The sequence below is a fragment of the Oncorhynchus tshawytscha genome, linkage group LG10 (genome assembly GCF_018296145.1).
Source record: "Oncorhynchus tshawytscha isolate Ot180627B linkage group LG10, Otsh_v2.0, whole genome shotgun sequence".
NCBI lineage: Eukaryota > Metazoa > Chordata > Actinopteri > Salmoniformes > Salmonidae > Oncorhynchus > Oncorhynchus tshawytscha.
The window spans coordinates 59,283,013-59,306,447 of record NC_056438.1 but is presented as its reverse complement, the minus strand read 5'-3'; the positions used below and the strand labels follow the sequence as shown (position 1 = coordinate 59,306,447).

At 41.3% G+C, this 23,435-nt stretch overlaps 1 protein-coding gene across 4 annotated transcripts in view; it reads right to left on the bottom strand.

Moving 5' to 3' along the window:
- Window positions 1-20,723, bottom strand: part of LOC112260545 (rho GTPase-activating protein 21) — a 68,275-nt gene extending 47,552 nt beyond the window's left edge. Inside the window, exons 1-4 of one of the 4 annotated variants that reach the window (XM_042328803.1) lie at window positions 20,492-20,723; window positions 19,367-19,589; window positions 6,357-6,551; window positions 1,043-1,064 (exon numbers count right to left, since the gene is read on the bottom strand). In XM_042328803.1, the coding sequence (XP_042184737.1) occupies window positions 1,043-1,064; window positions 6,357-6,551; window positions 19,367-19,438 (289 nt within the window). In that variant the 5' untranslated portion in view covers window positions 19,439-19,589; window positions 20,492-20,723. The remainder of the gene's footprint in view (window positions 1-1,042; window positions 1,065-6,356; window positions 6,552-19,366; window positions 19,590-20,491) is intronic. The other 3 variants (XM_042328804.1, XM_042328805.1, XM_042328806.1) reach the window with 3 other exon arrangements.
- Between the last annotated feature and the right edge of the window lie 2,712 nt (window positions 20,724-23,435).

The window sequence follows — 23,435 nt, the reverse complement described above, 5'->3', positions numbered from 1 at the left end:
CGTCAGCTTTGACACCGGTTTTGCACATCGGTGTTAAACTAGACATTGGGCCGATACCGATGTTGCCATATTTAGCTAATATCGGCTGATTCCGATATGTTCACCGATAGCGTGCATCCCTACTTCAGACACATGAAACGGTAAAAAAAAAAAACACTGCTCTAGAAAGTTGAGTGAAGTTCAATCTCGTCCTTCGCTCTGTGGGCTGATATTTCTGCATGGCAGTCCTGGGAGAGCTGTGAGGGTCTACTGCGCGCCCGCAGCTTAGAGGGAACATTGGTTCTGACCATATTATGACAAGTTATGTCAGCTGTTAAGACATGACATGATTAAGACCGTGTCACAATGTGTTACGACGCTGGGTGTCAAGTAAAGTGTTACCAAACACACAAACAATCCACGGGGAGATCTAAAACACACTCCTACTACCACAGCAGTGTTTAGAGGAGGAGACACAGTGGAACAGCAAACCACAGGCCAAACTGATTCCTCAGAGTGTGGACATGATTGGATAAAAACATGCAAAACATTTGAGATGGCGAGCTTTATTTAACAGAAGTAGTGTGCTATAAAAACAAACACCTGCATGCTCCCACACACACACACAAAAAACCTTGGGTAACTGATGTGTGGTGAAATGGATCAGGGGTAACAACATTTTTTTCAACAGGACTAATTTCCTAAAAGTAACAAAAACACCAATGCACAAGTGCACATACCTACAAACACAGGAAAAATGCACAAACCTAAAAACAAGGGCTTTGGGCAACTTTTTGTTGTGCAGTGACAACAAAGTGCAGTTGGATAAAGGTCAGTTGAGGACAGTAACAGGTGGTGATGCTGGCCAAGCCGTTTCAGTCAGGCCTCTCAAAGGTCACCTTAACACAACAGCTACCTTGTTCCATGTGCATAACAAGGAAGTAAAAGAGCTACGTCAACAGATGGAAAAATCATACAAAGTGGGAGGCAGATTGACGATGCAGTACTGAAGGACAGACAGAGGAGGAAGGAAATGTGTGCAAGGTAGATTCATTCAGCTTACCTCTGCGGCCATGCTCTTCCTCCTGTAAAAAGACAAGATAAATGTTATTTGCCAACAGCAATGATGGTTTCTGAGTTAAGAGGGGTCATAAAGTTGCTTAGAGGGATCAATTCGTTTTACTCTATGGAAATTCTGGTTGGGGAATTACACACTCTTTTGTTGCAACTTCCACATTAACCATGTTTCCATCCTACCTTTTTATGCGAGTAAAATACATGTTGGTTATAAAATGTCACGACAGGCCTGATGGAAACAGCTAATTTGTCAGTAAACTTGACAAATGTTGACTAAACAAAATATGCAAGACAAGGTGGGATCTTGTGTCTGTAAAATATATTATGCAAGAAATGACAATGGAAATGCCTTAATGCACAAATATTGATATAAAAATCATCATATCGAAGTAAACTTGGACACGCGATGACATGTTGTGTGGTCCTCCCACTACGGCTCGGGAAAGCATGCCGATTATTAGGCTACAGATTAAATAAATTATGATGAACTTCACAGGGTGGTGAAAGTGCACGGTGATGAGCTTGATACTCCTTTCCTGTAAATATTGAGGGTCTTATTCTGGATACAAGACGATCGATGCCTGTCTGCTTTTTGACAAATCTAAATAATCTCGCTATTTTGTCCATAATAATCTCATGTGGGGTAAGAGGTATTCAACTCTTACCCTACGAGGTCCGGAGCCTGCTTGTTTTCTTTTCTACCTGATAGTTAACTGCACACACACCTGGTGTTCGAGGTCTAAAATCAGTCCCTGATTAGAGGGAAACAATGAAAAATATGCAGTAGAACTAGCTTCGAGGTCCCGAGCTGAGTTTGAGAGATGAAGGATATCCTACCCGCACTGTATCTGCGAGCTGTTGGCTAGAGAGCATGTGCCAAGACTAGAGGTCAACGCCGATACCGATTATTGGAGGACCCAAAAAAAAGGCTGATACCAATTAAATCGGACGACTTTTAAAAATGTATTTGTAATAATGACAATTACAACAATACTGAATGAACACTTATTTGAACTTAATATAAATCAATAAAATCAATTTAGCCTCAAATAAATAATGAAACATGTTCAATTTGGTTTAAATAATGCAACAAAGTGTTGGAGAAGAAAGTAAAAGTGCAATATGTGCCATGTAAGAAAGCTACGTTTAAGATCCTTGCTCAGAACATGAGAACATATGAAAGCTGACGGTTCCTTTTAACATGAGTCTTCAATATTCCCAGGTAAGAAGTTTTAGGTTGTAGTTATTATAGGAATTCTAGGAATATTTCTCTATACGATTTGTATTTCATATACCTTTGACTATTGGATGTTCTTGCCAGTGTAACAGTATAGCTTCCGTCCCTCTCCTCACTCCTACCTGGGCTCAAATCAGGAACACACCGACAACAGCCACCCTCGAAGCAGTGTTACCCATCGCTCCACAAAAGCCACGGCCCTTGCAGAGCAAGGGGAACAACTACTCCAAGTCTCAGAGCGAGTGACGTTTGAAACGCTATTAGCGCGCACCCCGCTAACCATTTCACATCGGTTACACCAGCCTAATCTCGGGAGTTGATAGGCTTGAAGTCATAAACAGCGCAATGCTTGAAGCACTGCGAAGAGCTGCTGGAAAAATGCACGAAAGTGCTGTTTGAATGAATGCTTACGAGCCTGCTGGTGCCTACCATCGCTCAGTCAGACTGCTCTATCAAATCATAGACTTAATTATAACATAACAACACACAGAAATACGAGCCTTAGGTCATTAATTTGGTCGAATCAGGAAACTATCAGCTCGGCATTCAACACCATAGTACCCTCCAAGCTCGTCATCAAGCTCGAGACCCTGGGTCTCGACCCCGCCCTGTGCAACTGGGTACTGGACTTCCTGACGGGCCACCCCCAGGTGGTGAGGGTAGGCAACAACATCTCCACCCCGCTGATCCTCAACACTGGGGCCCCACAAGGGTGCGTTCTGAGCCCTCTCCTGTACTCCCTGTTCACCCACGACTGCGTGGCCACGCACGCCTCCAACTCAATCATCAAGTTTGCGGACGACACAACAGTGGTAGGCTTGATTACCAACAACGACGAGACGGCCTACAGGGAGGAGGTGAGGGCCCTCGGAGTGTGGTGTCAGGAAAATAACCTCACACTCAACGTCAACAAAACTAATGAGATGATTGTGGACTTCAGGAAACAGCAGAGGGAACACCCCCCTATCCACATCGATGGAACAGCAGTGGAGAGGGTAGCAAGTTTTAAGTTCCTCGGCATACACATCACAGACAAACTGAATTGGTCCACTCACACAGACAGCATCGTGAAGAAGGCGCAGCAGCGCCTCTTCAACCTCAGGAGGCTGAAGAAATTCGGCTTGTCACCAAAAGCACTCACAAACTTCTACAGATGCACAATCGAGAGCATCCTGGCGGGCTGTATCACCGCCTGGTACGGCAACTGCTCCGCCCACAACCGTAAGGCTCTCCAGAGGGTAGTGCGGTCTGCACAACGCATCACCGGGGGCAAACTACCTGCCCTCCAGGACACCTACACCACCTGATGTTACAGGAAGGCCATAAAGATCATCAAGGACATCAACCACATCAACCACCCGAGCCACTGATCCAACTCAATCATCAAGTTTGCGGACGACACAACAGTGGTAGGCTTGATTACCAACAACGACGAGACGGCCTACAGGGAGGAGGTGAGGGCCCTCGGAGTGTGGTGTCAGGAAAATAACCTCACACTCAACGTCAACAAAACTAAGGAGATGATTGTGGACTTCAGGAAACAGCAGAGGGAACACCCCCCCATCCACATCGATGGAACAGTAGTGGAGAGGGTAGCAAGTTTTAAGTTCCTCGGCATACACATCACAGACAAACTGAATTGGTCCACTCACACAGACAGCATCGTGAGGAAGGCGCAGCAGCGCCTCTTCAACCTCAGGAGGCTGAAGAAATTCGGCTTGTCACCAAAAGCACTCACAAACTTCTACAGATGCACAATCGAGAGCATCCTGGCGGGCTGTATCACCGCCTGGTATGGCAACTGCACCGCCCTCAACCGTAAGGCTCTCCAGAGGGTAGTGAGGTCTGCACAACGCATCACCGGGGGCAAACTACCTGCCCTCCAGGACACCTACACCACCCGATGCTACAGGAAGGCCATAAAGATCATCAAGGACATCAACCACCCGAGCCACTGCCTGTTCACCCCGCTGCCATCCAGAAGGCGAGGTCAGTACAGGTGCATCAAAGCTGGGACCGAGAGACTGAAAAACAGCTTCTATCTCAAGGCCATCAGACTGTTAAACAGCCACCACTAACATTGAGTGGCTACTGCCAACACACTGTCAATGACACTGACTCTACTCCAGCCACTTTAATCATGGGAATTGATGGGAAATGATAAATATATCACTAGCCACTTTAAACAATGCTACCTTATATAATGTTACTTACCCTACATTATTCATCTCATATGCATACGTTGATACTGTACTCTATATCATCGACTGCATCCTTATGTAATACATGTATCACTAGCCACTTTAACTATGCCACTTTGTTTACATACTCATCTCATATGTATATACTGTACTCGATATCATCTACTGTATCTTGCCTATGCTGCTCTGTACCATCACTCATTCATATATCCTTATGTACATATTCTTTATCCCCTTACACTGTGTATGACAGTAGTTTTTTTTGGAATTGTTAGTTAGATTACTTGCTCGTTATTACTGCATTGTCGGAACTAGAAGCACAAGCATTTCGCTACACTCGCATTAACATCTGCTAACCATGTGTATGTGACAAATAAAATTTCATTTGATTTGATTTCGAAAACAAAACATTTATTCTTTCAGTGAAATACGGAACCGTTCCGTATTTTATCTAACGGGTGGCATCAATAAGTCTAAATATTCCTGTTACATTGCACAGCCTTCAATGTTATGTCATAATTACATAAAATTCTGGCAAATTAGTTCGCAACGAGCCAGGCGGCCCAAACTGTTGCATTTATCCTGACTCTGCGTGCAATGAACGCAAGAGAAGTGACACAATTTCACCTGGTTAATATTGCCTGCTAATCTGGATTTCTTTTAGTTAAATATGCAGGTTTAAAAATATATACTTAATATAATATATACTACTTTAAGAAAGGCATTGATGTTTATGATTAGCTACAGTCGTGCAACGATTGTGCTTTTTTCGCAAATGCGCTTTTGTTAAATAATCCCCCGTTTGGCGAAGTTGGCTGTCTTTGTTAGAAATAGTCTTCACACAGTTTGCAATGAGCCAGGCGGCCCAAACTGCTGCATATACCCTGACTCTGTTGCAAGAGAAGTGACACATTTTCCCTAGTTAAAATAAATGTATGTTAGCGGGCAATATTAACTAAATATGCAGGTTTAAAAATATATACTTGTGTATTGATTTTAAGAAAGGCATTGATGTTTATGGTTAGGTACACGTTGGAGCAACGAGAGTCCTTTTTTACGAATGCGCACCGCATCAATTATATGCAACGCAGGACACGCTATATAAACTAGTAATATCATCAACCATGTGTAGTTAATGATTGATTGATTGTTTTTTATAAGATAAGTTTAATGCTAGCTAGCAACTTACCTTGGCTTCCTACTGCATTCGCGTTACAGGCAGGCTCCTCGTGAAGCGCAATGTAAAGCAGGTGGTTAGAGCGCTGGACTAGTTGACCGTAAGGTTGCAAGATTGAATTGCCGTCAAGGTAAAAATCTGTCGTTCTGGCCCTGAACAAAGCAGTTAACCCACCGTTCCTAGACCGTCATTTAAAATAAGAATTTGTTCTTAACCGACTTGCATATTTAAATAAAGGTGTAAAAAAAATTATAATAAATTCAGCCAAATCCGTGTCCAAAAATAACGATTTACGATTGTTATGAAAACCTGAAATCGGCCCTAATTAAATCGGCCATTCCGATTAATCTTCCGATTAATCTGTTGACCTCTAGCCAAGACCAGAGTGGGCACATTCTCAATATAACGCACATTTGAAAATGTGATGGAAACACATTTAAACTTGTATTATTTATTTTTTATTTGGTACATGGGAATTTAACAGCAAAAGTTTGTTTCATGTGCACTAGGTCATCAAGCACAGCCTTTGAGCCGCAACAGGTCAATTTGATAGAAACACGTAAGGTGGGAAAATGCACATATTGATTTTATGCAGATTTTTGATTATGCACATACTACAGCAAAATTCAATAAACTAAATGGAAGGGCTTTGGGATATTCATGTAACCCTGAATGTGGTGCTTACCGGGAAGGGGTACGGGTGCACGGCTGACTCGGGTGGGTAGACAATGAAGTGGCGCAGAGTGAAGCCAAAGCCTTGAGAGGTGCGTCGAAGACGGAGTGTCTTAGGCCCTGGCCACGAGAAGGGTTCCTCCTCTCCCTGCAGGTTGAACAGGCCTGCAGGGGAATCCCCCTGCACACGCCACTCTGGCACGTTATTCTGGTGGGAGAAAGAGAAAGAGAGAGGGGAGCAAGGAAAGGCAGGCGGGAGACAGATGCTATTATTATACTGAACACAACTGTATGACAGACTGAAATAAGATCTACTGCAGGTGGTTCAGCATTAAGCTACTCATATTTCACTGAGAAAGGTAAGGATTGCATGAAAGTAGTACCAAGTTAATGCAGAGACTAAAATCGACATGCTGTATAAATACATTTATTCCTTTGGGGAAAATAAATCACGAGTCTGGCAACGACTCAGTGTCTTGTCTATGTTCCGTATCCTGCTGAATAATAGTTCATAAACAGTAATAATATCAAAGTTAAATTGACATCATGTGTCTAGACTAGCTAGGTCAACAAAAACATGGGATCTAGAGGAAATTCACAGAAACGCCTCCAGTACTTCGACCAAGGAGTTACAGCTACCTCATCTGTGCTAGCTCATCTAAGTGAGTAATTGTAACAGAGTCATTGTGCCATAGTGCTGGTGTCACATTTCCAGTGTTACTGTAGAGTAGGGCAGAGCCTGGGGCCTCAAACACCCACTGCTGTGTTTAGTGGTTATTTATAGCCTCACACCTTTGTGGTGCAGCTCCCATCCTCTCCCTCCTAGTCCCCAAGCTCAAATTTCCTGTCAAAGAACAACTTTCAGGAAACTCACTGTTCAAACAGTCAATCCCTGCCTGCGACTCAACCTCAAACCTCCCCCTCTCCCTGGCGTCATGCAGCACCAGGGTTGCAAAATTATGGGAACTTTTAATAAATTCCCTGGGTTTTCCCGAAATCCCAGTTGTAGGATTCCTGGAATCAGAAGGGAAGCAGAAAATCCAGAATACTCCAACCAGGATTTTTGGGAAACAAGGGAATGTATTGAAATTTCCCTGAATTCTGCAACCCTCTCCAGCACAGCACTCACCAAAGACTACACACACCCCCTCCGACCCCCTTAACGTCCCTCCTCCTGGCCCTGCGCTTCACCCACAATAAGAGGAATGTGATGAGCTTGCATTCACACAAACCCTGCTGCTGCCTGGGGAAATGTGATAAGTAGTAGATGTCAGAAAATGGATTCAGCTACATGCTAACCAAAGCCAACCTGGGCCAACAAATTCAATGGCTAAATTTATATATTTCAGCAAACTGCCTCCGCTCTGACATGACAACATCATATCCACAGCAAAAAAAAAAAAAACTACAGGTAATTTTGATTAGGACATTCATTTCATGGTTGTTTTGTGGATCAAAGCAATACATTTGATGGACTCAAAACACATTGCAGAAGCAAAGCGGGAGCCAGTTTACTTTTCACAAACATTCAAACCCTCTGATTTCTAAACACACTCAGTCAGCAAAACATTATACAGGAAGAACGTTCTATACATTTAACAACTTTTAGTTTAACAGCTTATAAGTTATGCAAATCAACAGCCTCAAGGGTTCTACCATGTTGAGACTGGTATTTTGCTACATCTTTCTGTTGGTAAAATCAGTTGAATTAGATCTACTGGGGCTAAACACGTAGGCTATGTCAACAGAACCCTTTGGGATCTTTTCCAGCTCTGTGGTCAACAAAAAACATGTTGAACAGAGCAGAGGTACAAAAGACATCGGGGGGGGGGCTCAACCTTATCATGGGAGTACGAGCCAATGGCAGAATGGCTGCTGCGAAACCGAGCTGCAGGTGCAGCTGTGTGACACCCGAGTCAGTTTGGTTGGGTGGGAAGTTAACTGGCCAAACAGGTTTCTGACTGCGTGTCTTCCCCAGCTGTAACTGTTGTTCCCTGGCTCCAGCACGATTTCCCCGTTTGTGTGTAGGTATTTTTCCTACATTCATTCCACTCAAATCCATGGAATGTTTCAGAATAATTAGGCTATGTAGTACGCGGATCCTTCTGTAAGTTAGGCCCAACTATGCTGATCCTACTTGAGTAAAAGTATAAACCATTTCAAATTCCTTATATTAATCAAACGGCACAAAAGGTTATTATTATTATTTTTTAAATTGGCGGATAGCCAGGGGCACAACACAGACATAATTTACAAACAAAGCATGTGTTTAGTGAGTCCGCCAGATCAGAGGCTGTAGGGATGACCAGGGATGTCTCTTGATAAGTGTGTGAATTGGACCATTTTCCTGTCATCATGTAATTAGTACTTTTAGGTGTACGGGACAATGTATGGAGTAAAAAGTACATTATTTTCTTTAGGAATGTAGTGTAGTAAAAGTTAAAAACATAAATAGTAAAGTACAGATACCCCCCAGAACGACTTATTATTACTGTAAAGTAGTTTTACACCACTGCCGAAAATACTAGAACATGAAAACCCGTTTGGTACTAGAATGTGTTACTTTCGGTAGTTCTGTCAAATGTGCCGCACGGCTCAACTGTATCAGCACAGCGGATGCCCCCCTTACAGCACAAAAGCACGTAGCCTGCACTGGAAGTCTGGGCTACATCATGTTAGCTCCCCACTCATGATGCACAGAAGTTTAACACACTTGAAGAATGCCACACGGCATGTAGAAATGTTTAAACGTATTACTGTTCACAAAACAATTTCCTTACAGGCTAGAACACTTTACGATGCAAGATGATACCGGTAGCTTCCAGCTTTGTAGGCAAATTTTTCTTGCTAGCTTACAGCTGAAGCTATCATCAATTCACTACCCTAGTACTTTGTGCTAATGCTAAATATGCGGTTTTCAAAGCAGGTTGCCACCAAAACTGTATTAGTTCACTTTTTTAAAAATTGGTCTCTCACATCTCTACCAAATATGATCTATTGCCTCAGGGAACTGACTGGGCTGCCACCATCTTGCCTCGTGAATGACATCATTACTGGTTAGAGAGAGCACGCACTTTAAAAAAAAGAAAAAAAAAGTTGTTTATCAGTACAATAAATAAATAAAGTCCCAAATGGAAGGGAAACAGATTTTCATCTGTATTCCTATTAAAATCAGCCACTTTAGTGAATTTGTCTCAATACTTTTGGTCCCCTAAAATGGGAGGACTATGTACAAAATGTGCTGTCATGTCTAAACGATTAACCTGATATGGATGAAAATACCCTCAAATTAAAGCTGACAGTCAGCACTTCAACCCCAGTCATCGATTTCAGAGCCAAAACAAAAACAAAAATACTTCACAGTCCCAAAAATTAGATGGCACGGTATGCTGTGCTGTTATGTAACAACAGATAAGCACCATAGGAAGCAAGTAATTATGGAGGGCCCTGTATGTTGTGCTGTTAACACCAGATAAGCACCATAGGAAGCCAGTAATTATGGAGGGCCCTGTATGTTGTGCTGTTAAGTAACACCAGATAAGCACCATAGGAAGCCAGTAATTATGGAGGGCCCTGTATGTTGTGTTGTTATGTAACATGAGATAAGCATCACAGGTAGCCAGTAATTATGGAGGGCCCTGTAAAAATCAGGTGATAAATGAGGCGAAAGTCACTGGAGAAGGACTGTGCAGGCCTCAAATGCCTTCCGATCCCTCGGGCATGCCAACCCTAGTTCACCGGATCTAATTTAGCCGTGGATCTCATTCCAGACATCTCCAGTCCTCAGTTGTGGAGAGAGGATGGCTGGGGGTTGTTGGCTGTCCGCTATTCAGTCCTGAGAAACAGACGCATGCCTAGCAGGGCTGTCATTGCCCCTCACATAGTTAACGCTGTGGTGACCGACCCCCAGCCAATAAATGACATGCAAACATTCCCTGATAGTCCGACCGGCTCTCGCCTTCCTCCCTCTCAGCTGAGTCAATGTGCCAGTTGCATGCTGAAAGCAGCAGGACTAGACAACCGAACAGAGGCACTGCCTCTCCAGTTAAACACGGATTATGACTGGGGCAAGTTTGATGGTTACAATGGAAACCTAAATGGGGAGGATGAATAAAAGGTGATGCATCTATTGCCTCTGGCTATTGAGACAAAATGAGAACATGGGTTATTATCAGTTCAGTGCAAACACTAACTTCATGTATCACACATCAACTACAAAATACAAGCACATTACAGAGAAACACACAAGTAATCACACATGCCTTTCAGTGTATGAATCACTACCAGAATGGCAGAGTCTAGTGTTTGCATTGGGTGTGGCAGTGGGAACAGGGAGTGTGTGAAGCACTGACTGAACTTAATAAAGATCTGGTTCATTTCATATCAGACTGTGGAAAAGAGAGCAGATCAGAGCATCAGAAGTCATACATCAGTCTTTTGGAGCTTAGGACCTCAATGGATTCCTAGCCTGTGCCATGGTCACCACTTACTGAATGTGCTGTAGAGCATATCGGGGAAAACATGACGCTTAGGTTACATAACTAAATGTTTAAGGACAACATGAGACATAACATGAATGTGGTTTAGGGCTTTACCCCATTTAGTCACCAATTCCACAAATGTGCTTTAATAAAGGCTTTACACTTGTTTTTCATTAGAACAACATGTCTGGTACTATTTATAATGTATTTAGTGTTGTTTAAGCTGTTCCAAACTGTCCAAAAAATATATTATATTAATAGTAAATGCTCCTTTTTCTTGATCTTTGTTATTAGAAGTAATGTCATTATCATTCGTAGGCTTATTATAGCAGACTTGTATAACCACCATTGAGCTGTAGGCCTAAGACCACATTCTGTTTAGTCTTAATAAATTTTACTAGTCACACACACATGGTTAGCAGATGTTAATGCGAGTGAGGCGAAATGCTAATACCGTAACTTACTGAGGTCTACATTTCAATACTTCTTTAGGCTACTGTATCAATCCATCACTCATTCCTTCATGTCATCACACAGCATACGAGTCATTCATGATTTGAAATGCAATCAAGCATTTTATGTTTAATGTCAAATAAAGCGAGCCTTGAATAATTAGCTTAAACAAATATAAAACATTCCATTTCGGAAATTGCATTCACGAATGAACGCAACTGTTTTTAGTCTTTGCTGTAATAAAGGCTCAACAAAAACGTTACAGAACCTGCTACACTTATAATTTATTTTGTGTTTACATTGTTCCAAACGGTCAGAAAAATGGGATTGTATTCTATACAGCATCGGTTTGGCACACATAATATACAAGCAGATTCTTCTCCTTACATAATTTTTTCTTGATCTCGAGTAATTTCCACAACTAGTCAAATTTATTCCACACATCTGACTTTCCCTTTACCTCATGAGCCACCAGTAAACGTTCCCCCATTTCTAGTTTATTTGTCATGTTCTCTGCATCCATTTTTCTATCACATGTTACAGTGTTTAGAGTTAGTTACAACCAATTTATTGATATGCGATAGGTCAGGCCTTATAGTTCACTATTCTGAAAGGATTTGTTTTACTGGGGGAGGTCGGGTAATGAAATGTTGTGCAAGAGCACAAAACACTACATCTCATTTTAGTCCTGTCCGAATCTGCCATGACAGAAGAGTAACAATTCCAGACAGAATAATATGTTTTTTGGTGAACTCCAAGGTCCTCTGATAATACGAGTCCTGTGCAAATCGACATCCCTGTGTTTTGAAAGTAATGTCGGAGTTTGACAGGTGTTGCTAGTGGTTTAAGCAAGAAAACAATAACTGATTTGATAGATTAAACTAAATTCTGCATTTAAGCTATATATATGAATGGCCTACATGTAGCCTATCATCTTTCACAGTGAATGTTTTTGTGCGTATGAATTGAATATTGCCAAATGCATCAGAAAAATGTATTTAAAGCAAACCTTGCTGTTAATAGCTCACAAAGCAGCAGCATACAACTAACCTAAACGTTCAGAAAGGATAAGTTCACTTTCGCATCCAAAGCTTTAAAAATCATCTCAAGTGAAATTGCTCTGTTTAGCTCACATCTGAAAGCTGAGGGGCATTTAGGATGTCGACTGCAGACTGCTAAAATATCCTAACAATTAATATCACACTTCCTGAAAGATGGTTTGGTATGGTTCAGAAACTTGGGAACCAAGCTCGAGTTGTGTGGCCCTACCATCTGGACATGTTAAAATACTTACTCCATCTTCATGCCTAGAATAAAAACCTCCAGGCTTACATCGTAACTGTCAATTTCTTGAAAAAAAAAAAAAAGATTTACAGGGGGCAGTTTAGGAAAAACTAATCCTGTCCGAATCGTCCTCTGGAATAACGGACATTCTGGAGTCCATAACCAATGTTCTCTAGTAATACTAGTCCTGTGAGAATAGGTATTTGGTCACGTGTATGCGATGCATACATGTGTCAGGTAAAGAGAGCTAGGGAATGTTTTTCCTAAACAAATGAGGGATTTCGGCAACGTAACTTTTCAGTCAGAGACGGCTGTAATTATGTTGCAGCTTCCACAACACGGACAAAGCGATAAACACTGATGTTCTGTGGCGGTCGCTGCAGCAGGGAGGAGAGAGAGAGACACTGCTGTCTTTTTTATTTTTTTAACACAGGGCAAAAAGTCTGATCCCGGCCCTGCAGAATCAAATCAATTGCCGGTCGGACTTCCTCTAGTCATTTGTGTGTCTTATTTATTTAATCAAACAGTTTGCTTAAAGCAGACAAGTTCAGTGAATATAGTTGATTTGATTAAAACAAATAGAATGTGTCAATATATGGAAAAATACACCATTAAAAATGTAGACCAATCGATTGGTCTAAAGAACATTAGCATTTTTAAAAAGTATTTTATTTTTTAGTTGGAGACATAATGTGGTTTAAAACATTATCTGGCATCCTAATCCAACAACGCTTCTGGCATACTTGTATTGGCATATTAGGTAACATGCTTTAGAGACAGAGTGGTTATGGTCATTTGTAAGGTTGAGGCTGTGGCCCATCCCTACATGCCACAAAAACTACAACACACACACACTTTGGTACTAAGCTAAGCCTGGACAACGACTGTTCTCCATGTATTTTTTTTTCTTCAACAAAGAAGGGATGAAGGCAATTATCTCTTGTTAGTCTTTCACAAGTATGAGAAAACACTGACGTATGGCCCCTATGTTTAGAGACTCCGATGACATCACACCATGACACACTGCACAGACCACAAGACATCAGGCCGAAATACATCAGACCTCAGTGTGAAAAAGGAAATCTCTCTGTGGGCTGCCAAATTCTACACCACATCCAGTCTAAACCAAGCACTTCACTGTGAAAAGCCTGAGATGATGCTGCAGTGGGCCTCTGGTGTGAGTTTGCCTGGGATGTTTCAGTCTAGTAATGCTGGCGCTAACTAGATTGGGTAACTAATGAAACTCACATACCTTGTACGTGTTATGTAGCCTAATATGTAATACAATTTTACAGTACCTGTAATCTTGGTGCAGAAGGGAGTTGCCCCATCCTGTGATTTCTGGCCTTTTAAGATGATTAGGACCTACCACATGTGCCGAAAGATTGTTTGAAAGGAACATGAGATATTTGACAGCCTAGAGGAAGGAACATTTCTGGGACAATTGGGGTTGAGCTTGGCGTGACTTCTCAGCCAAGCCCCTCTTGCCTTAACTATGAGTGAGTGGTTGTTCCTGGCATGGGAACGCCAGCCCTTCAGATCTTCTGTGAGCCACAGTCATGCTTCCACTTCCTAGCTGAAGGTTGTGGTGTATAATCAGAATGTCCCGAAGCAGTACTTGCTTAGTTCAGGTTTTATGCTCTATTGTTTTACAATTCCCTAAACTTCAGGGAAAGGGGAATGGGAACAATAAACAAATGAAAATGGCATTTGTTCACCCTGCAGGTCTGCTCCTGAAAAACATTTCTCTCCATACAGGTGTCACATCTCTTAATGAGGGCTGGGCGTGCCCACTGCACAGTGCTCTCCACTATCGCAGTGCTGAAATAGATTGAACAAAGGTTGGCTGGCGCAAATAGACAATGTCAAAACAATTGTTTTACACCATGCAGAAGTATTAAGCTTTCAAAACAATATATACACAACCAGCAGTAGAGTAAACATGCACACCCAAACTCCTCACCCCTGAGACATTACACTGGCCATCTGGCTTTGTAATGTGATGAGAGTCTAATAGAAACATATTAGGTTTTACAGCCACCATCAATGAACTCATTCAGTTCATTGAAATAGTAGTCTGACTGACTTGTTGATTAGGTGTGCCATCTAAAAAGGCGGGGTTAATTATGCAATATAGACTTTACACCGTGTTAAAGTTTACACATTTCTCAGTGTCCAGCCTTAAAGTGGAATGGAGAAGGAAAAAAAAGATAATAGCCTAAGCTAACCCTATATTTACCAGAGACTGAACATAACAGACAACCCAAAGGCTACAGGAAGTAAGAGCCACCCTCTATCCAATTGAAGATCAATTTTCCCTTCCGTTATCCATCAGATAGCCATATGATGCTCTGTAAATGGCTGCTAAACTAGTTAAGCCATGGGCTTTAATGAGGTACAGATCACGGGAGAGGAGGATATGCCTAGTAGAGCCTTTAATGGTCAGGGCTCCTCAGAGAAAAACATCCCATTCAATAATGACACACTACTTACCATGGAGAATAGCTAGACTGGATGCATCACTATACTATGTCTCTTTTGTTCTAGCTACACAACGGTTTACTCTCAAACATCTGTGAGGGGCAACTTGATAAAAATAGGTTTCTATATAATAGATTAAGCAGACTTCACAGGAACAAACATGACTCGAGTGTTTTCCTCTGGGTCTCCTCTGTGATATTTTAAAAAGACACAGGTCACAATTACTTATTACTAGTGAAACATTTATTGTTTTAGAAACATTAAAAGAACGCTCATTTGTTTTTTTGTGTATTGTTGGTGAAATTTTAGCCGGGGAAAAAAAAAAAAAAAAAAAAAAAAAAAAAAAGAGTCTGGTGGATCAGAAAGTCAATTGTATGCCCTGGAAGAAGTGCTTGTGAAGAGCAGAACCTACTTGACTGTGACTGGGGAACCGGCTTGTTTTCCCCCCACTCGCTTCTTTTTGACAATGTCAAGCAAAGTCACATTTTTCTAGACCTAGAAGAAAAAGGGGTTACGTATGATGTAGTAGGCTTATCCCTACCAGTGCTGCCAATCATGAAGAATATGTTTCCGTCAATTGAAATTCAGGGATGTGTCATCAAGCTGTAGTAAGACACGGGCATTCTCTAGGAGATAAAGTGAGCCTGACCTGAGGTTAAAGCACTGTACCTCCACAGAGGAAAAAAATCAAAACAGTTCCTTCAGAAGATATTCATACCCCCTCGACTTATTCCACATTTTGTTGTGTTACAGCCTGAACTCAAAATGGATTCAATTAAATCTACACACAACACCCCATAATGAGAAAGTGAAAACATATTTTAGAATTCTTAGAAAATGTATTAAACTAAATACAGAAAACTCATTTACATAAGTATTCACACCCCTGAGTCAATACATGTTAGAATCACCTTTGGCTGCGATTACCTTTCTGGGTATATCTCTAACGAGCTTTGCACACCTGGATTGGATCTTTAAGCTCTCAAGTTGGTTGTTGATCCGTCTTGCCATAGATTTAAGCCAATTTAAAGTCAAAACTGTAACTAGACCACTCAGGAACATTCAATATCATCTTGGTAAGCATCTCCAGTGCATATTTGGCCTTGTATTTTAGGTTATTGTCCTGCTGAAAAGTGAATGTCTCCCAGTGTCTGTTAGAAAGAAGACTGAACCAAGTTTTCCCTCAAGGATTTTGCCAGTGCTTAGCTCTATTCCATTTCTTTGTGTATTAAAAAACTCCCTAGTTCATGCCAATGATAAGCATACCCATAACATGATGCACCCCTCCGCTATGCTTGAAAATATGAAGAGAGGTCCTCAGTGACGTGTTGTATTTGCCCCAAACATAACGCTTTGTATCCAGGACATAAAGTTAATTTCTTTGCCACAATTTTCAGCAGTTTTACTTTGTTTCTTATTGCAAAAAGAATGCATGTTTTAGAATACTATTCATTCTGTACATGCGTCTTTCATTTATGTTGTTGATCCATCCTCAGTTATCCCCTATCACAGCCATTAACCTCTAATTATTTTAAAGTCAACATTGGCCTCACGGTCAAATCCCTGAGCGGCTTCCTTCCTCTCCAGCAACAGAGTTAGGAAGGACATCTGTATCTTTGTAGTGACTGGGTGTATTGATACACCATCCAAAGTGTAATTAATAACTTTACCATGCTTAAAAGGGATATGCAATGTCTTCTTTATTATTTTACCCATCTACCAATAGGTGTTCTCCTTTGTGAGGCATTGGAAAATCTCCCTGGTCTTTGTGGTTGAAATGCACTGCTCAACTGAGGGACCTTACAGATAATTGTTTGTGTGTGGTACAGAGATGAGGTAGTAATTCTAAAATCATGTTAAACACTATTATTGCACACAGAGTCCATGCAACTTATTGTGTGACTTGTTAAGCAAATTTTTTGTCCTGAACATATTTAGGCTTGCCATAACAAATACGTGGAAAACTTATTGCCTTGAGACATTTCAGCATTTAATTTCATTAATGAATTCGTAAACATTTCTGAAAACAAGCTCACTTTGACATTATGAGGTATTATATGTAGGACAGTGACACAAAATCTCAATTGAATCCATTTTAAATTCAGGATGTAACACAACAAACGTGGAAAAGGTAAAGGGGTAAGAATAATTTCTGAAGGCACTGTAACACACACACACACTCAGGAGTTTGTTCTTAAATCAATGAATCAAAGCCTGTCAACTTCCTGTCATTTCCAGTAAGTCCTGTAGACACCCTCCAGGGGGTTTCCAGCTCCAAAAAAGCACATTAATTAGTAACCTAGTGTGGGACTGAGGGGTAGTCTGATTACAGGGATACAAATCTTTACAAATGGGACGCCCAATGATAACATTTCGAAAACAGTTTGCGTAATATTGAAAGTCTAAAAGATTTTAGCTGTGGATTTTCTACCTAAACTGAAACTATTAAGGCATTCATGTGTAATTAATGTGGGAATAGTTTATGTATGATTAACTAACCTATAGCTTTTCACTGTTCTATTGGTTTTACACATTTTAACCCCACTCTCCCTCAGATTCTACTCAACAGAGACAGAAAAAGGATGAAATGGAGGGCTGAATATTAGATTAAAGGGGAAGGGGCCATGCCAATGATGTGTCCCGAATTCTGCAGATCCTATAAATAGGTGACCTTCCACTCGAAAGGAGCGTGGGCTGAAGACGTTTAGACAAAGGTCTTCATTCAGATGACAGACAACCTACAGTGTAAAAGGAGACCTCAAACTAAAAAGGAGAACAGTCAAACTATTGAGGATGAAACTTGAGGTGTCTGAGTCTACTTCAGAAGTAACAGCCCATGAAACAAAATGTTGACCTTTCCAATTACTACAATTAAGGCAGGCACAATTACCGTATAACCGATGGTTATGATGCAGACTATCATGACAATAAAATAACTGTCACAACTGTAAAAAAAAACAAAAAAACATATATATAGATAGATATCTATCGCTTGGAACGAACAGCTAACTGAAGACAACGAATGCACAGCCGTACTGAGTGAGTTTCTGTGATAACATGGACTCTTAACAATGGGATGAAACGTTGTTGCTCCTTGCTGAAATAAGCAAGGTGTTGTAGCAAACGAGCACACAGAAAGGTGAACGCAAAGTGAAGCAGCAGCACACATAGAAATATAATTATTTCATTATATTTCTATGGCAGCACATGCAGTCAGGAGGGAAGGAGAAAATGTGGGCAAACATTTTTACAAACAACTTCGGCTCGCCAATTACCGTCATCCAAAATTCCACGACCGTCACACCCCTATCTACAGTAAGGAACAGAGGATGGATGGGCAGGCTCACTTTTAGCTTCAACTATCTTTGTGCTTTGATGCTCATTTGTTCTGAGTGAAAGGTCTCAGAAAAACACCCTTGGCGTCACCAGCAATGAGTGCCCTCTACATTTATTACCAAGCACCAATGGAGGGCCTTCTCACTTCCCAGGGCCAAACAACGCAGAGGGGTGCAATAACAACAACTAGAAGCAGCTGTGCTAAAGTGTCAAACCTTTCAGGAAAGTCTCCCACACCAAACAGGAAGGAGTGAGTGTAAAGGTTGTTGCCTAATCACACACACAATACAGGTATGCTATAATACTGCTCTCCTGCTAGTGAATGGGGCCAATTCAAGTCAAAATATAATGAAAATCTGAAGAAAGAGTTGTGAATGGGAGAGAATAAGAAACAGAGGGAGACTAGATGACAGCGAGAGTGGCACATGAGGAGAATTGGAGAATATAGGATTGCAGAGAACTAGAGGGGGGAAAGTGTGTGTGTGGGGGGATTAGCCAAGGAAAAACATTGAAGAGGAACAGACCAGAGAGATAATAAAAGAGCGGATGTGACATGAACACCTGGAGATTAATGTTAAAATATGAGGCCCACTGTATGGGCGGATGAGGTAGGCATATTCTCACTTTAGAAAAGCCTTCGCAACAATGTGTCCAACATGGACGAAAATCTGCCAGAAACAATTCTCCCAGCTTTTTCTATTGATTTCCCCAACGGCGGTCAATACAAACTCCAAATAAAAATGGCGTGCAATTCACAACACATATTATGGGATTGGTGTATTGTCCTCAAAGAGATAACACCAAGAAACAGATTTGCAAATGGTTTGTGTTTTAGAGGGCACAGAGTTTACATCTAATGAATAATCTCCAGGACCCCAATTTCCATGACAAGAGTTTAGGGTCACCCAAAAAATAACCTTTAATGTGTGTGTGGGGAGGGGGTAAGCTGTTGGAATTTAGGGCATGAATGTGTGTGGGGCTTATGTACCTCGCACAAAGAGGATCTGGTCAGTCCCTCGTCCTCTTCATCGCATGGACCTTTCCAATGTGACGCCATCATTTCACTTCACACAAGAGGTGACAATCATTTAGTGTCCACATCGAAAGCTATAGATCCCACCAAATAGACAGCAGTAGAGTCCTCCAAGTAGAGTTCGTCTCTACAGTTCACACAGCAATCCTTTATCTAGTCTTTGGTCCAAATGGTTGAGCTGAATGTGAAACAAGATTATTTCAACGAATTGCGTTAGCTAGTTACTGCTGTATAAAAACACAAAATACACTTGTTTTGTTTAGCTATGTCATTACTGTATAATCCCATTTTAGGGGGCACCAACTTTTTTTTATCAATTGTTTTGTATTATATGATCACAACATTGATAAACATGTGAACATGATAGCAAGCTAATGTTTGAAGTATCAAGTATCAGTATTAACTTTCAGCAAAACTACCGTATGAATGATTAACGTTACTACCAGAAGCAACAAGTGGGCAGGAGAAGGCGATCGATGAGACGCAAAACGCGCCACCCTGTTGATCTCTAGCTTCGATGCAACCAGGTTTTTACAGAATCTATACAAAAGTAGTAGTTTGTTCTCGTATTCGGTTAATAATGGAACGAGAACGAAAATATATTTACTAGCTGGCTAACCAACGTATTTCACTGGTCACCTTGCTAACTGTGAACTTATTTTCTAATCAGATCAAGTATAAAATATGTCAAGTGGCAAACAAAAGACAGGCATGTCGTTTGGTCGCCGATGTTCCTCCTGCCCTCACACAGTGCCCTGGCTGTCCGGCTAACTTGAAGCAGCTAACCTGCTAACGTTAGCTGGCTCTGATCAATACTAAATCAAACAAAGTTTTCTTCAACAAACAACTTCGTTGTGGGTTGAGTGAACGTTAAAATTACATGACACGATACACCAGGGTTATCGTAAGTGTAACTTTGTAATGTCACTAACAAACTTCCCAACCTTATGTGGAACCTGTTTAGCTAGCTATTCTTCAGTAGCTTGTCGTTGGCAATAATAATAATAATAATAAAAAACTGCCTATCGATGCAATTTGAGGTTAACTACTAGCTAGCATGCTAATAATGGGACAACCTACCTGTTGTGAAAGGCGACGTTACATACTGTGTTGGAACGTATTCATTTCCCATTAAAAAAAATATAAAAAAATATTTTGGTCCTGTATATGTTTCGATCATATTTCAATATCCTCACGAAATACACAGTAGTTTGCAAAGTATCCCAGCCCAACTCCAGACACACGCGGCTGCTGGAAATTGGAATTTTGCTTCTACCGTTCCCGAATCCCAAAGATCATCCTCCTTTCGCCAGCGCCAATCACAAGCAATGTAGTAACTTCCGCTTTTAAACTTGACCAATCGTATAACTCATTACAAAGTCGCAAGAGAAACTCATCCACAAAGGTTGTGTTTTTGTTATTCCAATGAGGCAGAAACTTTTTGGACTTTCAGAAAATAAAAAATTATGGGGATAAAATAGTTCTGAAATCTGCCTGTTGCAACATGATCACTTTGAAAAGTTTGATTTTAAATGTTTTTATAAAACCTCAAGATAACTTCCCAGTTTGTGCTGTTTGTATCAGACATCAATGCTGGTCAAACTACTCAACTGTGAGCCACCCTGTGTCTGTCGGAATCTCTCTCTATCACACACAAACACTCATACAACAACAGCAACTGCTTGGCTAGATTACAAGAGTCACATGGTGACTGGTTCAAAGTGGGGTGAGAAGGGTTTGGCATGTGTATGGCAGTGGAGTGGAATGTGTATTCCCACTGTATGAGAGAAAGAGAGAGAATGAGAGAGGCATGCACAGTTCCCCCTACCCACCATAATCATCAACACAATCATCATGACCCTCTGGTTTTCCGCCACAGTAAAATCTGGCATACACTGGCTGGGCTCGCCGACTGAATTATACTGGAATTACAGCATTTTAGGTTAAGGTTTTGCTGTTTTGCTTTTTTTTGTTGGTAATTTGACATTGGCGCTAGTTTAACATTTAATACTTCGATCTGTTTGGTTAGATCAGTGTGGAATTCAAATGACATGGTCTGTGTTGTGGTTTGTTACATTTTACGCATACTCACACACTTGCACACACGTACACACATAAACCAGAAAGGAGGGACTAAAAACTGCTGTGTTTTCAGGGCCAAGACAAATGTCCCATTCATTCCTCCCAACAGAAGGGGCCACCTGTTCCTGGGATTGGTGACCTTTGTCAAGGAGGTCATCCTGGCCAGGGGACTTTCATAATGTTGCCCTGGCCAGTTCTACTTCCAACGGCTGTGAGTTCTACTTCCAACTGTTCTGCCAGGGGCAGTGGTGGTTAGAAAGCATTCTTATATAGCTAAATAGTGAATACACAGGGCATGTCGGCTGTATTTTAGAGGTGTAAGAAACATGATATAACCAAAATAATAAACATCTGGAAGAGGTAGGCCTAGAGTAATCTCAGATGGCTCAGTTTTATATGGAGAGGCCATCACTTATCGAATACAATAAGAGTTAGTTCACTAACAGGTAAACAGACCAAACCTTTTTGTTTTTATAACAATGCTTGTCTTGCTTCTCAAACACAGTGGAATCATGTGTCAGGTGTATACAAAGGGCCCCGCAGTTCACACACAACTTGCTCACTTTTGGTCCTTTGAGTATTTAGTCTTTCTGTCACTAACCTAGTTTTTCAGTGCATTTACCTGGTCAACGTATACTGAGGTGAGTTCAAAGTTCAAATCTTGTAAAGATGTCTCTGACCCACTTCACCACTACAAGGTGAGAAACCAGAACTCTAAAAGGCTTCCAGGAGGACCAGGTACTTATGACCAAAGAACTGGGAAAATACACTGAGTATACAAAACATTAAGAACACCTGCTCTGGGCCTCCCGAGTGGCGCAGTGCTTGAGGCGTCACTACAGACCTGGATTTGATCCCAGACTGTGTCACAACCGGCTGTAACCGGGAGTCCCATAGGGCGGCTCACAATTGGCCCAGCGTCATCCAGGTTAGTTGAGGGTTTGGGCGGGAGGACTTTACTTGGCTCAACACACTCTAGTGACTCCTTGTGGCGGGCCGGCCTCCTGCAGGCTGACTCTGGTTGTCAGTTGAAAGTTATTTCCTCCGACACATTGGTGCAGCTGGCTTCCAGGTTAAGTGGATGGGTGTTAAGAAACGTGATTTGGCGGGTCATGTTTCGGAGGACGCATGACTCGACCTTTGCCTCTCCCAAGCCCGTTGGGGAGTTGCAGCGATGAGACAAGATCATAATTGAAATTGGGAGAAAAAAATAAAAGAACCCCTGCTCTTTTCATGAGATAGACTAAGGTGAAAGCTATGATCCCTTATTGATGTCACTTGTTAAATCAACTCCAATCAGTGAAGATGAGGGGGAGGAAACATATTTTTAAGCCCTGAGACATGGAAAAATATAAGGGCCTTTGAATGGGGAATGGTAGGTGCCAGGCACACTGGTTTGTAATGCATTGAAGTCAACATGGGCCAGCATCCCTGTAGAACACTTTTGACACATTGTAGTCCATGCAACTCAATATTAGGAAGGTGTTCCTAATGTTTGCTATAGTCACTGTAGAATGACTCCTTGTTTGTCCAGGAACAGAAAATGAGGACAACAATTTTAGAGTTGTGTTGTCATGTAATAGTATCTCAGGGATTTTAAATATGCCATGACTATGGTATACTACATTAATGCTCATCACAAGATCATTTTGGTTGAATAAAGTAAGACTTCAGAACTTAATGTAAAAAAAAAAAAAACTAGTCCTCAGGGAGACGTGTACAGTGGGTTTCTATCTTGTGAGAACCTCTACAGTAAAGTATCAAAAGCAAAAAGACACTATTTACTATGCAGAAAGAACAAACCTCATTGCAATGTCTCATACCCTGTTATACAGCATAGGTTCATTTAAGTTTATTAAATAATTAATGAGATGACCAATGGAGGTTGAAATACATTCTCCTCACAATACAGTGCAATTCCCTTTTATCAGAAAAGCAGCTG